General features: G+C 42.9%; 2 protein-coding genes across 2 annotated transcripts in view; both read left to right on the forward strand.

Moving 5' to 3' along the window:
• Nucleotides 1-14997, forward strand: part of LOC106806687 (RNA-binding protein 28-like) — a 19406-nt gene extending 4409 nt beyond the window's left edge. The window contains exons 2-19 of the mRNA XM_014808697.1: nucleotides 3560-3605; nucleotides 4005-4117; nucleotides 4232-4382; nucleotides 4746-4876; nucleotides 5580-5686; nucleotides 6397-6472; nucleotides 7439-7594; nucleotides 7882-8203; nucleotides 8514-8623; nucleotides 8835-8908; nucleotides 9960-10095; nucleotides 10429-10493; nucleotides 10886-11038; nucleotides 11760-11909; nucleotides 12294-12368; nucleotides 12621-12814; nucleotides 14165-14276; nucleotides 14666-14997. Of these exons, the coding sequence (XP_014664183.1) occupies nucleotides 3560-3605; nucleotides 4005-4117; nucleotides 4232-4382; nucleotides 4746-4876; nucleotides 5580-5686; nucleotides 6397-6472; nucleotides 7439-7594; nucleotides 7882-8203; nucleotides 8514-8623; nucleotides 8835-8908; nucleotides 9960-10095; nucleotides 10429-10493; nucleotides 10886-11038; nucleotides 11760-11909; nucleotides 12294-12368; nucleotides 12621-12814; nucleotides 14165-14276; nucleotides 14666-14803 (2309 nt within the window). The 3' untranslated portion in view covers nucleotides 14804-14997. The remainder of the gene's footprint in view (nucleotides 1-3559; nucleotides 3606-4004; nucleotides 4118-4231; nucleotides 4383-4745; nucleotides 4877-5579; nucleotides 5687-6396; nucleotides 6473-7438; nucleotides 7595-7881; nucleotides 8204-8513; nucleotides 8624-8834; nucleotides 8909-9959; nucleotides 10096-10428; nucleotides 10494-10885; nucleotides 11039-11759; nucleotides 11910-12293; nucleotides 12369-12620; nucleotides 12815-14164; nucleotides 14277-14665) is intronic.
• Nucleotides 14998-16891: 1894 nt separating this feature from the next.
• The window catches only part of LOC106806677 (zinc finger protein aebp2-like), a gene marked incomplete at its 3' end in the record, with an annotated part of 51271 nt that continues 46713 nt past the window's right edge, over nucleotides 16892-21449 (forward strand). Inside the window, exon 1 of the mRNA XM_014808688.1 lies at nucleotides 16892-17232. Within this exon, the coding sequence (XP_014664174.1) occupies nucleotides 16892-17232 (341 nt within the window). The remainder of the gene's footprint in view (nucleotides 17233-21449) is intronic.

A 21449-nucleotide genomic window follows, 5' to 3' on the forward strand; every position in this document is an offset into this window, starting at 1 on the left:
GTAGTTAAGGAAACAGGTAAGACTAAGATCATGCAACTCAAGATTCAAGATTCAAAGATGTTTATTTGTGCATACGGTTATTTGTGCATGGGTGATACTCTATTACATTGTCATTAGGAGTGTTCCCAACTTTAATGTCATTAATGGTCATAATAACATATAATATATATATGGTCTAATGTCATTTAGGTTAGGGTTAGGATTATCAATCATTAATCATTAATGATATCAAAGTTGGGAACACTCCTAGTCCTAGTCCTAATGCAGTAATGCCTAATGGACCGTTAGCCACATACATAGGCTTACATACGGTCTACGGTCAACTCGGCCCACCTGCCAACTCGCACCTGCATTGTGGCGAGTTCACCCGTCTGGAGATCGGTGAGCTCGGCTCGTGGGATGAGTTCACCCTCATGGAGATCGATGAGCTCGCCTCGCCGGCTAAAGCGGCCAAGACACATCTAGCGACAGCGACCGACCGTAACGACCACAGGCACGTGGAGCATTTCAATAAAATACAATGCTAAATAAATACAAAATCTATTTACTACCAAAGTCTTCTATACTGTCTTTCACCTATTATTCAGGGCTCGAATTTCCCCAGTTTGAGTACTAATCTGTACGGATTTGTTCATTCACAAATGAGCAAATCCGCTCAAAATCTAAGTAATCCGTACAGGGTAGGCTTAATTTTACTATGAAAGAAAAAATTGCATGCATGACAAATTGTCCTGAATAAAATACCTTAAAGTTAAACATTACTGTTTTAGCGTTGGGAGCTCAGCATTTTATTGTATGTACAGATTTGTCAGATAGTTGATTGAAATTCTGTATAATCGCTCTGACACCACAGGCTCTGTGTCTGCTCTGTGTACATTTAATGATTTTAAGACAAAGATAATTGCAGAGGTGGAAGGAGCACTGTAACGGGAAGTTATTTTTAAGTAATCTGTACGGATTTCCTTCAGGGTTCCTCATGTAATCCGTAGGGTAATTTACACTACGGATTAGCGGATTACCTCTGAATTTCGAGCCCTGATTATTGCCGACAATTTCCTGCAAATGCCGTCCAAATGCTCATCTGCAACATACACCGCTGCCGCTGCACACTGACATATAGCAGGTAGGAAAGCGTGCTGCCAAAATTTGCTTGGCGCTCGCTTGATTTCACACGAATACAACACAAATATACAACCATTCTACTCCATCTTTGTTTCTATTTGAAGAACAGTGTTCACTTGTTATAAAAACATACTGTCTGTGTTCGTAACCGAGCTGTGTCACGCGAAATCATACAAAGCCTGACGAAATTCTCACGTTCGTTCCTGTTGCGCAGTTTATGTAAATGGCTGTCAGAATCAGGAAACACCCACCGGCGCTCTTTGTGACCTCATTTATGCGCCGCAACGCTGCAACGTTTTTGCAACGCTCCACTGGCGGCTTTGACGCGGCTTGTACAGGAGTTGGAAAGCAGCGTGTTAGCTTCCCAAAATGCAGTGCGCCGCCTATAGCCCTGTACTTGCAGCCGTTTACATAAACTGCGCAACGGGAGCGAACGCGAGAATTTCCTCAGGCTTTGTGTGATTTCGCGTGACACAGCTCGGTTATGAACACAGACAGTATGTTTTTATAACAAGTGAACACTGTTCTTCAAATAGAAACAAAGCTGGAGTAGAATGGTTGAATGTTTGTGTTGTATTCGTGTGAAATCAAGCGAGCGTCGAGCGAATTTTGGCAGCACACTTTCCTATCTGCTATATATTTATGTGTCAGTGTGCAGCGGCAGCCATGGCGGCAGCAAGTGTTTGTTGCAGATGAGCATTTGGACGTCATTTGCAGGAAATTGTCGGCAATAATAGGTGAAAGAGAATATAGAAACATTAAGTCTTAATTTAAGACTTTGGTAGTAAATAGATTTTGTATTTATTTAGCATTATATTTTATTGAAACGCTCCAAGTGCCTGTGGTGACGACAAAAGTTGCGGCGACTGGCACAAACACACTGCAGCAACAGCGACTGACGTTGGGTCAAAGTTCACCCAGCACTCGCGACAGTGGTACACATCATCACATGAACAAACGGCAAAACTCCTGCTGCTGCTTTTAAATGACTGGCTGCAAAAAGTCTCTAGGTATAAGGATAAGATAATAAAGTAAAATATACGCAGCAAATTATCATGTACTGTACCTACTGTGTCATACAGTGACCGTAGCTTGCCACAGCTGCACGCTTTGGTTAGACTGGTTCGCGGGCCCATTGTTTGTGACATGCGTCGCAAGTTTAGCGCCGAAGACCAGTCTACGTCTTGGCTAGCATTATGGGTTATTTATGACGTAATCGAAATGTCACGTGCTGATGAAAACAGCTGCGATTGGCTATTTGTAAAGTGTCGCTGGCGACTGTCGCTGGAGAATAGAAACGTTCCTAAATATTTTTGTCGTCGAGGTCGTCGCCGGTCGTTGTCGCGTGTGTGTGCAATGGCTCATAGGAAACAATAGTTTCTAATTTTCTGAAAAGTTGTTTGTCGTGACTGTCGGTCGCTGTCGCTGCAGTGTGTCTTGGCCTTAACTCGTGAGATGCAAGTGCCTATGCAAACGTTTCGACGTTGGGGCGTCTGAAACATCTCACGAGTAAGCCGGCGAGGCGAGCTCACCGATCTCCAGGAGGGTGAACTCATCCCACGAGCCGAGCTCACCGATCTCCAGACGAGTGAACTCGCCACACGGTGCGAGTTGGCTGGTGGGCCGAGTTGACCGTAGCCCATACATACAGTGTACAACGGAAGATATGAGAATGACAGGTCACAATACATGATTTGACAGATGAACTCACCTAAGATTCAGAACGAAGATGAAGATCATCATTCATACATGATATATAACTGAATGTTTGTATAGGCCTACTTCTTATAATTGAATTGTAAGAACTGTTTTTTTATTGCACTGCCGGTGATGAGCTTGCAAGTTCATGTTGATATATCTGTTACCAATGTACCATCTTTAAATTAATAAATAAATAAAAGTAAATAAACGCAATCAAAATATCACAAAAACCAATTTGGCATAGTCGTCAATATACCGAAATCGTTGACATTCTCCATGCTCGGCAGGAATTAAAAAAAAACTTTACTACGGTAATTTTAAATGCTTCATGTTGATTATACGCCATATAATTTTAGTATATAAAATATCTATAATTTAAAATATATTTGAAGCTTATTCTACTGCAATCCACAGTAATAACATTCCGATTTCCAACATTTATTTATGCCATCACCATTTAGAATACCCAATAATCATAGCGCAACAATAACAGTGTACAGTAGCATACAGCAATTTGCAGATAAGTGCAGCATGGGAGGGCGAATTGACTAGTCATGCTTTTAGTTTTAGTCAATCACTTTGCACACAGTAATTTGTAATAGTGGTTTACAAGTTGTGAATGGTTTGTTATGATAATTATGAATTTGTAATAACATGGTTCATGCGCATGTACGAACAGTCCGTGTTAGGTCGATGGTTTGTTAACAATTACTGTTTTTTTCCCCTGCGAATTTAGGAACTGACAAATGCAGAGGGTTTGCCTACGTTACGTATTCGTTAAGGTAAACTAGTGTTTTTTTACCAACTTGTGCATAATGCAATAATTTATGCATGCTATCTTGGCAGATCACTGATAATGATCAGATAAGGGATCTTCTAAGATGGCATGCACATAAATTATTATATTTATTGAAATTGGAAAAGGCAATTGTAATATCAGTATAATCATACTTTAAGTCATTATCAAATGCAAATAACTTTTGAGAAATCATCTGATTTGGGCGGTATAAAGCAAAGAAGCTTTATGAATGTACTTCACAAACTTGGAATCAGACACGTGACATGTAGCAGTGATGATATTGTATTAGACCATTACTTGGTATAGTGACTGTACATAATAGTTGCTGTAACTAACAGTAAGCCAATGTAACTGATTGTGTCTAAACCTGTTTGCTATACAGGGAAGATGCAGAGAAGGCCATAATTGAAATCAAGAGGTTTGGAAACAGGCAAATCTTCATCGAGTTTGCAAGCAAAGAGACGAAGAAGAAACGACTGAAGAAAGCTGTTAATGGTAAACACGGGTAAAAAAGAAGCATTAAACATAGATTAATTAAATATATCCTGAAAGACCACTATACGTACAATGTACGATTTGAAATATTGTTTTCTCATTTTCATTTTGTAGAAGAGGTTGCACCAGAAACTGCAGGTAGTGCAGGAACGAATATCAATTCTTCAAGCAGCAGTGGTGACAAGAAACCAGCAGGAAAGACCACTGTGGTCATCCTCGGACTGAACGATGGCATCTCCAGTGATGAACTTAACAACAAGTTGAAGTACGTAACAATCTATATCGAATTATGTGCAACTAGTTATGGTAGGTATATCGTACATTCCGTGTTCCTCCCTTTCGGCAGTAATTACTAAAGAGTATTATGACTGGTGTACACTGTCTAGGTGAGAATATGAGTTAGAAGTATGTATGTAGGAAATGTGCATGCTTTTATGGTATATATATTGAGAAGTCCTGTCTGCATGTATTTTTCTTTGTCACACAAACACTCAGGCATGGACACATTTACACATGCGCCCACACACGTGTGCACACGTGCACACATTCAGGCACGCGCATGCGCAACCTTTCCTGGGACCGCACTTGTTGCGTTTCTGATGAGAATGTTTGGCATACCTCTCTCTAGGAAGGAAAAGAATCTACAGTCGGTTGAGTTTCCCGCTGCAGGGAGAGAGCAGCCGACGGCAATGGTTACATTCAGGACTATAGGCAGTGCCATCAAATCAAAACGCAAGATTAATGGACAGGAGTTCAAAGGTGAGAGAAGGGACACTCCCCCACGAATTGAAAAAGACAAGGTCTGGCATTTAGGTGCCATTAGGCACCATCTGTTTGGCCCAAAACTCTACCCACCGGCTGTTTATAGGGCTGGCATGTGCACTGTTTTATTGGTCAGCTTAGAGCATACTATCATTTTCACTCCATATAGCAACCCACGTCATGAAAACCAAAGAAATACAATTACATGCACCCTATGCACCACAGAGAACAATGAAAACGATTATTGATATTATTAATAATTCTGTCCACCTTTTTTAGGCTTTATTTGCTGATATTATATGGCCAGGTTAACCCTGATATATTATTGTTATATATATTATATATATATATATATATATATTATTAAACACATATATGCTCACATTGGTGCAGATGTTATTATGCACATATATGGTCACACCTGCCCCCCTACTCCGAATTCTCCAAACTGACATTCCATGCTCACACATATATAGTCACGCTAAGTTGCTAACCCCTACTTGCATTATTACGTGCTTATATGGTCACGTCTGACCTTTCCGCGCTGACATTTCACGCTCATACACGGTCACGCTAACCTCTCTACACTCATATTTTTCACGCGCGCGTATGTTATGCGGCTCCCCTGTTTGCGCATCCCGGCGTGGGGTACGGCTGGATCTACGGTGGGTGACACGCGCATGTTTTGTACGTTGTGCAGGCTGCAGGATGCAGGCGTTCCTGCTGGCGGACGAGGGGAAGGCTCCCACGCAGGATCCGGGATCGCTGAAGAGGATGAGACTCATCGCGAGAAACGTCTCCTTCAAGGTACTGACACAGTTCCAGTCTGGATGATGGTTCCAGGGGATGGAAGGATGATGGGTCCGGATAATGGGAGGATGATGGGAAGATGGTGGGTCCCCCATTCACATTTTTTATGAACGAAACATTCTAGTCGTACGCAAGAAGTGTATCTCATCATGTTGTGTGTATGCTGTAGTTTCCTGCCACCTGTGCCTACATTTATTACCTCCGCCAAGGGGTTGGCAGGAGGTTATGTTTTCACCGGCATGTGTTTGTGGGTTTGTAACACCGTTCTTTGTGTACAGCCTAACTGAAAAAGTTATGGACGGATTGTCATAAAATTTACAGGATAGGTCAGAAATGGGCTAACTTAGAATTGATGAGATTTTGGTGGTGATCCGGATCCAATTAATTAATTAAATTTTCTGCATCTAGGTCAGAAATGGGGTAACTTAGAATTGATTACATTTTGGTGGTGATCCAGATCCAATTAATTAATTAATTAATAAAATTTTCAGGATAGGTCAGAAATGGGGTAACTTAAAATTGATTACATTTTGGTGGTGATCTGGATCCAATTAATTATTTAATTAATTAATTAATACAATTTTTTACAGTGAGATAATTTAGCTGCCTTGGCGGAGGTCTGCGCTCTCCGAGGGCTCTAGTTCGGTCTGTATTCCTGTGTACATCTACTGCTGTTGTTCATGCATTCTGTGTTCCTGAATTTTCAGTGTACAGAAGAAGATCTAAAGAAAGCCTTCTTGGTTTATGGTGAGGTTGTGGAGGTTGTTATGCCCAAGAAACCAGGTGGGTTGGTCAAAGAGCTGCTCATCATACCTCTCCTACCTCCACCCACCATCTTTCCTCCTACTTCCCACCCACCATCTTTCCTCCTACTTCCCACTCACCATCTTTCCTCCTACTTCCCACCCACCACCTTGTCTCCTACCTCCCACCCGCCATCTTTCCTCCTACCTCCCACCCACCATCTTTCCTCCTACCTCCCACCCACCATCTTTCCTCCTACCTCCCACCCACCATCTTTCCTCCTACCTACCACCCACCATCTTTCCTCCTACCTCCACCCACCATCTTTCCTCCTACCTCCCACCCACCATCTTTCCTCCTACCTTCCACCCACCATCTTTCCTCCTACCTCCCACCCACCGTCTTTCCTCCTCCCTCCCGCTCACCATCTTTTCTTCTCCCTCCCACGCATGATCTTTCCTCCTACCTTCCACCTACCATCTTCCACTCCTACCTACCACCCACCATCTTCCACTCCTACCTCCTACTCACCATCTTCCTTCCTACCTCACACCCACTATCTTTCCTCCTCCCTCCCACCCACCATTTTCACTTCCAGTTCCCACTTACAATCTTTCATCCGCCTCCCACCTGTTATCTATCCCTGCACTCACCATCTTCTCTCTCACCTCCCACCCATGATCTCCTACCTCCCACTTATTATCTATCCTCACAACTCTCCCCTCATTTTCTTCTCTCTCTCACCTACTAACCACTGTTATTTCTTTGTCAAACGTTTGATCAATCAATAAGTTTACATGTTTAAGAACCAATGTCAACTTATTGTTAATAATGTTGTAAGAATAATATATGTAATGCAAACGTACGCAGGACATCGGCTTATCTATGTCTTATGTCATAACTCGTCACAATGGTGACTGCTCGAACATCATGACTTTATTTTTTTCCAGTTGTCGTAATGACGATTTCTCATTGACATGGTCCTGCTTTGACACATTTTTGCAGACGGGAAAAAAGCGGGTTTTGCGTTTGTGCAGTTTGCCAACATAGAGAGCGCCAGTAAAGCCATAACAGGCATGAACGCACGGGAGCTTATGGGACGAAAAATTGCAGTTGACTGGGCACTGTCCAAAGACAAGTATCAATCAATAGTGCAGAAAGGTAAGGAAATGTAGTCAGCATGACCCAAGCAGATATTTGGAGGTCATACTCTTGCTACCTGTTTCAAAACAGTGACTTCTAAAAACGTACCTGTAACATAATCAGAATGGAAAATATTTGTAATCGTTAGGTACGTTCTTGTGCGTTGGTGAGGTCACTAAGAATGAGCTCGTGTTCTGAGAAACCTTTTGTAGTCGTTCATGATGTTCTTACGATGTGAGAAAATCTATACTTATTAAGAATATTCTCATGTTGTGAGCAAAAACCATCTTGTTGGTCACCTACAGAGCAAAAGGTCTGTGACACAAACACTGGGCATGGAGACAGCAAATTAGGAGACACGAGACAAGGAGACAATGGGGTCGGTGACAGCGATTCTGATGAAGGGCCGGCAGACAAACACCTGGCACATCCTTCCAAGGAATCTAACAACAGTAGTGGAGAGGAGGAAGGGGATGAAGATGAAGAAGAGGAGGAGGAGGATGAGGAGGAGGAGGAAGAAAGTGACATGAGCGATGGAGAGGGTAGCGACAATAATAAGAAAAAATCAAAGCCCAAAAATAGCATTCATCCTAACGACGTGGAAGAGGGTAGAACGGTTTTCATCAGGTAATATTTTATCAGTAATCTTCAATATTTTAACATATCTGATACGTATTATTATATCTCCATGTGTGATATTCCATCAGGTGATTTTACATTTCGTCGTCTTTCTTTTTCTTCATCTTTGTCATTATCGTCATTGCTGTCATCATTGTAATCTTTTCAGTCGCTATCCGTGTATACGAGTCTACTTGTTACATAACATCTCTGTCGTTTTGCTGCGGTGAAGTGTCAGCTTGTAATGATAACAGCTTGTTTGTCTTGTAATCATAAAGTCTCACAGATGGATACGATAAATTTGTGCTGGCGCTTACAGGAACCTCTCCTATGACTCCATGGTAGAAGATGTTCAAGATTTGTGTTCTGAATTTGGAGATGTGCAATTTGTGAAGATTTGCTATCATGCTGATACAGGCCATTCCAAAGGTACAAATTGATATCCGGAGAAACTAACATTGAGAACCAAATGTGTTAGATGCACAATTATATGCCATGACATGCGTATAGTACTACCGTTGCCGCATAAAGATGGCACCCCTATACATAATTTCTACTAGTGGTTCTGTAACCTGCATGAGTAGATCTGTAGATATCTCGATGGTGCTACTATAACTATTTTATAACTTTACGTTACTAGGTGTCAGTTTTGTACAGTTCAAGGAGAAAGAGGCAGTAGAGAAATGCTTAGAAAAAGCCAATGATGAGTCAAGGGTAAGCACTTAGCAGAGGCAAAAATATAGAAACTTGTGTAGGCAACAGGACAGCAGCTGTGTGTAAACCATTCAGTTGATGCAAGCCAATGTTTAGCCTACATATAGCTAATTGTATCCCCCGAACGAAGTTCGTGGGGATACTATGGGTTTGGCATTGTCGCGCCGCCGCCGCCGCCGCTGCCGCCGCAGAGAATTCCTTGTGAATGCTCTACCGGCTGCAGTTCTTCTCCGATCATCTTCAAATTTCGCATGAAGGTGCGTTATTGTAAAGCGAAGACGCCAATCGTTTTTGGTGTGGGCGGAGTCATCGTTGCCATGGTAACAACATTTTTTCCCGAAACATACTAGAACCTGTAACTTCTGCAGTTTTTACCCGTTTGTCATGAAATTTATATTTGTATTAAAATTTCCATTTTAAATTTATATTTAAATTTATGATTGTCATGAAATATATATATATACATATATATATATAGGACATGTTATATCGGCCCTGTGTGCCAAATTCCATGACAATTGGGTAAAAACAGCACAAGTTACAGGTTCTACAATATTTCGACAAAAATGTTTTTACCATGGCAACGATGACTCCGCCCACACCAAAAACGATTGGCATCTTTGCTTTACCATAACGCACCACTGCACCCATACCCCTCCCCCCTGTGTGTATTCCATATACTTGCACATCTGAGGCAGACCAGTTGTCTAACAAACCTTTGTCTTTGTGACTTATTTAACTTTACCTGCTTTCTACGTCCTTACAAAGATATTCCATTCATACTAGATCACGGGGGATACATGTAGTTGGCGACAACTGGTCGTTTCTAGTTTTTTATCGATCTTTGGCTATTTTTTAGCTGACATATAGATAATTTCGAACCCTTGTATAGCTAATGTTTTGCCGATGTATGGCTAATGTTAGGCCAAATTATGTTTAACTGATGTATAGCTGAGGTTTTGTTGGTGTATGCTTGAGAGATAGATAATATATAGCCACATGTAGCTAATTTTAACTGCTCATTCCTGAATCTCGGCATGTTTGCTTGCAGGATGGCGGGATAGTTCTGGATAAGCGTAGGTTGCTGGTGTGCACTGCTGTGAGCAGGCAGAAAGCCAGCAACCTGATGCAGGCCCAGAAGAAGGAGCCAAAGGATAACAGGAATCTGTATCTAGCGAGAGAAGGAAGTAAGTGTCAAGAGAATGCCCAGATCTCATTATGCCACATTCCTCATAGGCTCATACTCTTGGTCATTATTGTTGGACCTTGGTCAATGCATATATGGCGGTGGTAATTACTCCTGGGGTCACTCCTCTAGTTACTGTAGAAGAGTTAAGGTGTTTTACAGCACTACTATCGTATCGTAATTCCGATCCTAGGTTTTAGTAAAGTCGTGGTTTTAATAGGAACCCGGGCATTCTGGTGGCAATGGCTGTCCGGGGCATTGCTAGATATTCAGTGCGTTAATATCGGTCTCAGGAACTGTTTAGTAATGCAGGTCTGTGTGTTTCGTCGTGCAGTGATTAGGAGTGGAACGCAGGCAGCGGAGGGGACACCAGCTGCAGACCTGGCCAAGAGAGAACAGGTGAGAGGGCAGAGCAGGTGTAGCGCAAACTACCGCCGCTACTGGTGGCTACGGGGTTCGGTTGCATGCACTGTGGTTTGTTGGTCGTGATCAGTTTGGAGTTGCATAGGTTATGGTTTATTAGTCACGTTTAGTCTCAGATTAGGGTAAGTCATGATGCATTAATAATTTGAATGTAGATGAAGACATGTTTCTAACAATAAACGTGATTGGCTTTATTCCAAATGAGTCGGCATTGCGAGTTGTAGAAAATTGTCAGGCTAACTCGTACGTACAGCTCACACTCCTAAAAAAAAGGCCGCTTATCGTCATGTTGCATGTTTCTCCTCCCTGCCAGTAGATGGCGCTTGCAGGTCACCGCAGCGTCTGTTTCAGCTGTTCGTCTGTTTCAGCTGGAGCTGAGTAAGCGGCGGAAGCTGGCGAACACGAACGTGTTTGTCTCGACGACGCGGCTCTGTGTGCGCAACCTCGGCAAGTCCGTCACCGACCGGCAGCTGTCGGACGCCATGTTGCGTGGCGCCGGCGCTGACGCTCGCGTCGTCAAGGTAAGTGAGCGTTGCCGCGGCGACGGTCGTCACGGGACCTGAGGGAGCGTTTCCACGGCGACGGTCGTCGCGGGACGTGAGGGAGCGTTGCCGCGGCGACGGTCGTCGCGGGACGTGAGGGAGCGTTGCCGCGGCGACGGTCGTCGCGGGATGTGAGGGAGCGTGGGGCTATCTGCAACGTCGGCGGTGGCATTTGTATTGTTTGAAACCCGACCCCTCTCTTCTCAACCTCGCCCATCTCGTCTGCCTCCTCCACGTACTCCTCCTCCTCCTACACATTCTCTTCTTCTTCCACCTCCTCTCTTACTTGTGTCTACTTGTGTAGAGGTTTGTATATTATACTGTGAAAAGTTGATATGTTATGTTTGTTAGCAATGTTATTTCTAATGCATATGTATTTAAAGGATAGGACATGTATTGTCACCACTTCTCACTGCAGTTTTGTTTCCATAATCCCTGTGTATCTCATTAAAGATATCGTTGATTTACCAAACATGGATTCCAAAATAATAGCATTTTCTATGAATGTAACCACCATGGTTGCATTAGGATTACTTAGTAAATTAAATATATTATATACATATATCAGGAGTCTATCAATATAATATATAATATATATTATATATTGATAGACTCCTGCATATATGTATATGCAAGCATTCTTGTTTCGGTGTGAGGAGCTGTTCATTGTGAATCTGTGAGCTGATGTTTATTGCTGCAGGCACGAATCATGCGGGATCGCACTAGCGTCAACAGCAAGAACGTGGCACCATCTCTGGGCTACGGGTTCCTGGAGTTCACGGAACACAAGCACGCTCTCGCTGCCCTACATGCGGTGAACAACAAGCCTGATGTCTTCTCAAACAACAAGGTGAACATTGTTTTGCTCTATTTTCCACGTGGTCCATGTTTTTCACAGGTTTAGTTCGTAGGGCTGCATACCTCTAGCACCAATATATTACCTGTGCTGTTTCCTCTACATTCATGTAAGTTCAAGATGACGAGCATATCAGCACATTTACTAGTTACTACAATAGTTCATATTCGTGCCATCACATGCCTAGCTTCATACCACCGCTTGTGTGTTCTCAGTCTTAAATTTGGTTAGTGGAAATAACAGAGTACATAATTACAGTTCGTGCCAGTAGGGTGAGCTACCATATGGCACTACTTTTGCTGGGCTGTCATTAAGCAGCAAGTGGTGTAGATATAACAGACTTATAACTTATAACAGAACATAACTTTTTTGATTCAGAGGCCAATAGTCGAGTTTTCACTGGAGAATACGGTGGCTTTGGCAGCACAACAGAAGCGGCTAGAAAGAAGTCAGGTAATCATGTACAAAATTATGTGTATATTAAATGTGAGGCATTCCATTTCTGATAACTCGCCCTGGTTGCTGTTGAATAATAATATTTCATTTCAGTATTATATGGCATAGATATTTAAAGAAATCTGAACACCACTTTGCAATTAGATAGATTTAACTTTTAGGCAGAGCAGTCATTTCTCTGTCAACTGCTGCCTTTCTAAGACTTGTGGCTAAGACCCGTTGCCATGACAAGGTGCAATTTGTTTTTAGCTTAAGCAAGCTGTCATAAACAAAAGGTCGGGAGAGGCACAGCAGCCACAGGGCAAACGAGGGAAGAACGTTGCTGTAGCAATGGAGTCGAAGCAGAAGGGGAGAGAAGCGACTGGTGATGTACCGGATCAACAACGGCCTGGGAAGAAGCCCCGGGGTCTGCCGTCACATTTTGGACCGAAGATCAGACATCGGTATGTGGTGCTATGTGCAAATGCCACATGGTGACACACAGGCATGGACATGCGCACGCGTGCCCATGAGCATGCACTCACAGATGCATGTGACACATGCACAGGCAGCTAGGTGCATAAGGAATGAACGTGCATGCACACACACACACATACGCACAGGCACGCACACACACGCACGCACTCATGCATGTACACACGCACATACGCACGCACGCATGCACGCATGCACGCGCACGTACGCGCACGCACGTGCACACACACACTCCCACGCATGCACACGCGCATGCGCAAACGCGTGCTCACACACATGCACGCACGCACGCACGCACACACACACATACCTAGGCAGGTAGATGCACTAGCAGTGCTCATTATTCTGGCTCCCACAGGGATCGCATGTAAAATGAGTGTAGCGTAGTATGTGCGCTACGTCACGTAGTGCGCATCCTCAGCGGCAATCCTCAGCATGTTCCGGGTCTCCTGGAGATAGACTGCAGTAGCAGCAACAACAATACCAGCAGCAGCAGCAGCAACAACAATAACAACAGCTACAGCAACAGCCATAGCAACAACAACAACAGTGGTAGCAGCAATAGCAGCAGCAGCAACAACAACAACAACAACAACAGTGGTAGCAGCAATAGCAGCAGCAGCAGCAGCAACAACAACAACAACAACAACAATAGCAGCAGCAGCAACAGCAACAACAACAACAACAACAACAACAGCAGCAACAACAGCAACAACAACAATAGCAGCAGCAGCAACAACAACAACAGCAGCAACAACAACAGCAGCAGCAGCAGCAGCAGTCGTAGCAACAATGATGACAGCAGCGGCCTATGACTTTTAGGGCACGTGCAAGTATTTGTTGCTACCATAGTTGGCCCTTTGTTTAAGTTGCAATGTGGTCATCATTGCAGCCACAAGGGCCAGACGAGACTGGCAAAAATTTGTTGTTGTTATAGTTAACCTTTCGTTTACATTCTTACGAAGTCATCATTGCAGGAACAAAAGCCATACGAGACTGGCAAAAAATTGTTGTTGCAATAGTTAACCATTCGCTTACATTCTAACGAGGTCATCATTGCAACGAACAAAAGCCAGACGAGACTGGCAAAAAATTGTTGTTGTCATAGTTAACCTTTCGTTTACATTCCTATGAGGTCATCATTGCAGGAACAAACGCCATACGAGACTGGCAAAAAATTGTTGTTGCAATAGTTAACCATTCGCTTACATTCTAACGAGATCATCATTGCAATGAACAAAAGCCAGACGAGACTGGTAAAAAATTGTTGTTTCCATAGTTGAGCTTTAGCTGATGTCGACACGTGGTCGTTATTGCAGCAACAAGGGCCAAGCGAAACTGGGGAATAAACCAAAGCAGAAGATAAGCAGGACGGTTGTGCGTAGGCAGACGACAGACGAGGTGTCGTCGGTTACCATAGATTCACAGCAGGTACTGTGTCATCACATGCAGGCTACACGACAACGCTCATTGTCAGTGTCATTGGCATTGTCACTTTCATTGTCATTGTCAGTGTGGTTGGCATTTTTTACTGTCACTGTTGTTGTCAACTGTCAGGGGATTTTTCATGCATCCTTGTTGTTTCATACTGTGACATGATCCCTCTACTCTTATACACAGTTTTCTATCCTGTCTACTTGCAAATTAATATTAAGTTATCAATTAAAATATGCTATATCTATCTTTAATATTTAATTATTCCTGCTTATCTGACGTCTAATGGTAATCATCTAATCTATCCTAAATTGCCATCAACCCCATTCTGATGACAGTCAAGTTTCAGGAGAGCATAACTGAATGTGGCTTAACTTTTTTAACAGGACAAAAAGAAGAGAAAGAGGGGAGGCAATAAAAAACGCAAGCCCGAAAAGTCCGATAGTCTGGATCACTTGATCAACAAGTATCGTCGTAAGCTGGGAGCGGATGATATGCAGAAGTCCAAGTGGTTTGACAACTAATACATCAGTGTGGCGGATAATTACTATCCCATGCTAATTATCAGTGCGACGGACAGTTTGTTCACCTACTATTCTGTGCTACATCAGTGTGCCAGAACTTTGTCACATATACTATTCCATGGTATATCAATGTGACAGACAGTTGTCACACCAACTACTCTATGTCACATCAGTGCGACGGACAGTTTAGCTTCACGCTATTCTGGTGTACCATGCAGTGTGACCAGAACATTGTCGACACATACTATTCCATGGTATATCAATGTGACAGACAGTTGTCACACCAACTACTCTATGTCACATCAGTGTGACAGATGGTTTGTTCACCTACTATTCTGTGCTACATCAGTGTGGCAGAACTTTGTCACACATGCTATTCCATGGGTATATCAATGTGACAGACAATTGTCACATCAGTGTGACAGACAGTTAGTTCACCTATACTATTCTCTGCTACATCACTGTGACAAACAGTTGTCCACTAACTATTCTATGTCACATTAGTGTGACAGACGTTTGTTCACCTACTATTCTCTGCTACATCACTGTGACAAACAATTGTCCCACTAACTATTCCTGATGTACATTTAGATGACAGCGGTTTGTTACCTTACTATTCTCATGCTACGTCGTGTACAGACACACTTGTCACACCTATTCCACTGTTACTCACTAATGTTGAAATGATTCTTCCACATGGCTACTGCATTTGTGTTGTCAGACTAGGAATCTCACATTACTATCCTGTATGACATGAGGCGGTGCAGAGGTGTGTTGCCATATTCTATGCTACAATCAATGCAGTCCGTAGACTCAGTTTTACAGTTGGTTGTTGTTGTATTATGTATGTAACTATATCCAGCATAAATACAAGTACGTGTTATGAAATATATATGTAACTTTCGTACAGATAGTACTGTCTTATTATTTTTTTACATATATGTTTCGTATTTTCGTTCGTTTCTGTATAGAGGTAGAAGTCCAAAAATCAGATGCCAAAATTCGAGGCTACCCCGAGACATCCGGACTTCTCGAAATTCAAATTTAACTCTCTGTTTAATAAAACTAAAATAAATAATGCTAATTTGTATTAAGATAACGTCGAGCCTATACATTTGTTCTGTATTTTTCTTGTACAATTTCATTTACTTAAACATTGATTTCAAAGCATTTTGATGTTTACTTTTTGTCAAGTTGTTGACTTTATTTTGTATAAACGGCCTCGTCTTTGATAATGAAACATGCTGTTATTGAATTTTAAAAGTTACTGCCGAGAAATCCGGACCGGCGCCCAATCTTCCGAGCAGTCTGAAGATTCTGTATACATTCTTCTCACTTGTCATGTGACCCTGTTAATATATTTTCTGTGCGGAACAGAGGGAAGTTGCAGAGGTATTATGAATATACTGATTTACATGTGTAGATTTTTATTTCCATCCATCGCCAAGTTCACACTATAAATGGTTTTAATGTTGTATATTTGTAAAAAAATGGCACCCTACTGACATTAATTATATTTGTTTTTTTTTAATGCATTTATACATACTTGTAAATTTCTTTAAGTTATATAGGCTGTAGGTCATCAGGGTTTTGTGTGTGACTACAGTAATGTAAGTAAGCCGGTTTATCATTGCTTATTACTCTTACTCCAAGCTGGTATTCTGATCTTCTAATATATCTTATTATCTATTCTACTCTCACTCTATCTACCTATCTATCTATCTATCCTATCTATCTATATGCATTGTATCGAATCTATCAATACTATCTATCTATCTATGTATCTATGTATATATCTATCTATATTTCGTTCTGTGCGTGCGCGGCGCGCGCGTGTGTGCGTGTGTGCATGTGGACTGATATGTGAATTCCTAGAATTCCTTTTCTAGACGCTAATAATATTCTAAGGCGCTAGAATTCTAGAATGTGTATCACTAATTTCGTTCTATGAATGTATGGAATTCAGATAATGTTCTTACAATAGAAACAACGTTGTAATGGTTTTTTTTTACCAAATTCCGAAGTTGATTACTAGCGCGTGTACGTGCCAGTTGACGTCACGTGACGTCACACATGTCAGAGGGGAATATGGCGGCAACTGAGGGAACAGAAGAGGAAAGCTCTAGTGAGAAAATGGGAGATATTGCAGACGGGCATGGGTTAAATTTAGCAGCGTTCATCAAGAACAATGGACTAAGTCGCGGATGTCATTGTGGAGGCCAGATGTACGGCGCAGACGAGGAATTGCCAATGAAACTGACGCGAGCGACAAGACTGAATGGAACGGCGAGGTTAGGCTTAGGGCAGCAGCATAAATCCACCCATCCAGTGCTGCGTTCGCGTACCTCTAACAACTCGAACGTTTCGGTGCGACGGAAACGAAGGCACTCGTCTTGCCGTGACTGTGACCACGACGAGAGCTTAGACAGGTGAGCGATATTTCGCGTCTGTGCGTCTATTTACTGTAAGTGTAAGCGCTAGGATCCGCGCGTCACATGGTTCACTGCTCGCTTTCTAACACTAGCCCTACATCACTTTTACTTTTTGTTTTACTTTAGGTTGTACACTCCAGCGTGAATAGCACGAGATTTTATATCCTATAGGTCCTTATCTTGGTTCTAATATTGCACCGAACTACAAACTTGCTTGCGTGTCTTTGTTCAATTTGCAGTAACACGGCGATCGATCATTCGACCATTGTGTATTGTGTTTAGTAGATTCGCAGCATGACAATCGCGGGGCGATGTTTTACTAGTATAGCTGGCATTGCGTGTATTACAGATCTTGTGCCCGCATGTCTTTGGCTACTACCTTACTTTAGATTGCTAGTAGTACCGCTATGTAGTGAGGTTATCTCTATGTAAAGATTAACACCCTTACTTTAGTGTGGTATATATTATATATATTATCAATTTATGTGTCACTGATATTGACCTCATAATAATATTGGTGAATGCTATATGTATGCCAAGAATATCTAGGCACAGCCACGTGCCATACGCAATTTAGTAATATGGGAAATTAATTTCGTTATTGGATGAGACATGTACGATCAGATGACTGGTTTATCGGTGCGGCCCGATGGAAGAGTTATATATGACTCGTGACGGAAACAGCATGTGTCAATGGCCTATATATGCCCTGAGCTACATGCCAGCTAGATAGTCACCTCAGGCAGTCAGACCTATGGTTAGGTGTGTTTAACATAGATGCGTACAGTGGCAGCGAGTAACACCTACCTCTACTTGAATTGTGAGATTTAAAGCGTCTTATGGTGTCGGCGGATATCAGGTGCATATCTCCTTGTCTAGCTTTTGAGATCAGAAGTTTGAGGTGCATGCAAATATTAATAAAAGTTAAGGTACATGTGTAGGTAAGTACATTAATTCAGGCACGTACACACACATATATGTGTGTACCGCCTGGACGTCGGCCAAATCGGTTTGTGGGTTTAGATGACCCGCCTGGAGATCGGCAGCTTGACTCATGCTACACGCAGTCTGTTGGTTGATTAATTATGATTTATTATATGATTATGCTCTACACATAATAAAAGGTTATTTCCACTAAAATGCTACATCATATAGACAGACAGGCACAGCTACGAGAATGGAGAACGACTAAAATTGCCTCCAATAGAATGAATACCTAATTAAATACCACACACTTATATTTATATACAAATAAATTTTTTCTCCATATTTCCCCATGTAAAAGACTGTTTTCAGTACACGTATTTGTATTTGAATGATATGCAATAAAGATTTAATAATCTCAAATGACTTAGCCCTTGAGTCGAGCTGCCTGATCTCTAGGCGGGTCATCTCGACCCACGAATTGAGCTGGTCGACGAATTGAGGGTGAACTCGCCACAATGCGAGACGGATTGGCAGGTGTGTAGATTACTGTGGACCATATTTATATTTAATACTATATTATACTCTACTTCATCTATTCCATACAAGAGTACTTAATTATTCATTAAAGAAGTCTGTAGGCACAAGTTTTATATGCAGGAGCGTCAGCGTGAGGAAGGAGAATCCAATACCTACTTAACTCAATTTCTGGAATCGGCTCTTCGTTTGCGATGTGCACAAACGTAATTCAGCGTCACAAACTGTCTCTCGCTTCGCCTCGTGGTCGCGCATGTGTGTGGCACAGACGTGTGTGTACTGCGCCCTGCGTCCAGCCCTGGGGCTCAGCCCCGCGTCGCCCCGTTTGTAAAGACGCTGGGCGTTTGTGTGGGCGGCGGCGTCCCTTCGCCTCCCCCAGCGCGCTCAGCGTCCCTTCGCCTCCCACCCGCGTAATCCCCGCGGTAGCGCGCCGCCTCACTTCGTCCTGCGGGAGGGAAGTAACGGGACTGAACGCGCTAGCTGGCCTTGTGCGCGCCCGATTGCCGCGGCGGCTTTTGTTCTGCGAGACTCAATGGGAGCGCGATTCCCACGGGGGCGCCGCCGCAGTCGCTGACATGTGACCGGCGCATACAGCGCAGCGCGTTACCGACGCCGGCTGCAGACGCCGCACAATGAGGAAGCTGTGGTCGCCATAGGAACTGGTGCTGGGAGCTGGCTCTGTCAACAGGAGCCCTGGTTGCCCTAAGAAGCATTGCTGTGGACAGCCGCTGTCCCCGGGGAGCAGTGGTTGCCATAGGAACAGTTGCTGAGAGCAGTGAAGTACGGTTGCCGTAGGAAACGATGCTGGGAGCATCTTCGTTCACCAAGGAGCCGTGGTTGCCATGTGAATGGATGGCTGAGGGCAGCCTCTATCCCTAGGGAGCTATGGTTGCCATACGAACCAATACTGAGGTCATCCTCGGTCACCAGGGAGCCGTCGTTGCCGTAGGAACAGATGCTGCAGCATCCTCTTTCCGCAGGGAGCCCTGGTTGCCGTAGGAACATGCCGAGAGCCACCTTCGTAGGAAGTGACGTTGTCAGGAGGACATCATGAGCAAGCGTGTGTGTTTTGGTATTTCTGTGTTTTGATGCTAGCAGCGGCACTAGCTGGCATACATACGAATCTCTCCCCCCTCACGCACACATGGGTGTCTGTCGGCTGCCGCTACACCATCGATCCACCAGTATTGATATGGATGCGACCGTTGACTGACACAAGTACTTGTATGTTATTACATCCTTGCACGCGTGCGTGTGCGAGTGCGAGCATGCGTACATCTGTTCACGCGTGCAAGCATGTGCTCGCACCCTGCACGCGTTCATACGTCCGTGTGAGGCTACGTGTGTGCATGAAGCACACGCGCATGTGTGTGTGCAAGGATACGTACATTAGTGCGTGCAAGCATACGTACATGAGTGCGTGCAAGCATGATGAGTGCGTGACCCTGTGCATGTGTACATGCAAGCGTGCTTGCACGAGTGCGTGCCACTGTGCGTGTGTACATGCAAGCATGCTTGCACGAGTGCGTGCCACTGTGCGTGTGTACATGCAAGCGTGCTTGCACGAGTGCGTGCCTCTGTGCGTGTGTACGTGCAAGCATACGTACATGAGTGCGTGCCTTTGGGCATGTGTACATGCAAGCATGCTTGCACAAGTGCGTGACTGTGCATGTGTACATGCAAGCATGCTTGCACAGTTTGTTCACCTACTATTCTATGCTACGTCAGTGTGACAGACAATTGTCACACCTATTCCATGTTACATCACTATGTGAAATGATTCTCACACATGCTACTGTGTGTTGTCAACTAGGAAATCTCCACAATTACTATCCTGTATGACATGAGTGTGCCAGAGGGTTGCTATTCTATGCTACATCAATGAGTACTCAGTTTTACAGTGGTTGTTGTTATTATGTAATGTAACATATCCAGCATAAAAATACAAGTACGTGTTATGAAATCATTATGTCAACTTTCGTCAAGATAGTCTGTTATTATTTTCTTTACATATATTATGGTTTATTTTCGTTCGTTTCTGTATAGAGTAGAAGTCCAAAAATCCAGATGCCACAAATCCGAGTTCACCCGAGAATCCGGACTTCTCGAAAATTCAAATTTAACTCTCTGTTTAATAAACTAAAAATAAATAATTAATTTGTATAAGATAACGTCGGCTAACATTTGTTTACTGTATTTTTCTTTTACAATTTTCATTTTTAAACATGATTTCAAGCATTTTGTATGTTTACATTTTTGTCAAGTGTTGACTTTATTTTATAACGGCTCGTTTTTATAAATGAAACATGCTGTATTGAATTTTAAAAGTACTGCCCGAGAATCCGGACCGGCCCAATCTTCGAGCAGTCTGGATTCTTATACTTCTTCTCACTTCTGTACCCTGTTAATATATTTTCTGTGCGGATACATTAGGGAAGTTGCAGAGGTATTATGAATATACTATTTAACATTGTAGATTTTTATATTCCATTCCATCTGCAAGTTCACACTATAAAATGGTTTTAATGTGTATATTTGTAAAAAATGGCACCCTACCTGACAATTAATTATATTTGTTTTTTTTTCAATGCATTTATACATACTTGTAAATTTCTTTAAGTGTATATAGGCTGTAGGTCACAGGCATTTTGTGTGTGACATAAGTAAGATAACAAAGGTATCATTGTTATTACTCTTACTCCAGCTAGCTGGTGTCTATCTATCTATCTATCTATCTATCTATCTATCTATCT

This window comes from Priapulus caudatus, unplaced genomic scaffold (genome assembly GCF_000485595.1).
Source record: "Priapulus caudatus unplaced genomic scaffold, Priapulus_caudatus-5.0.1 Scaffold174, whole genome shotgun sequence".
In the NCBI taxonomy this organism is placed as follows: Eukaryota; Metazoa; Priapulida; class Priapulimorpha; order Priapulimorphida; family Priapulidae; genus Priapulus; species Priapulus caudatus.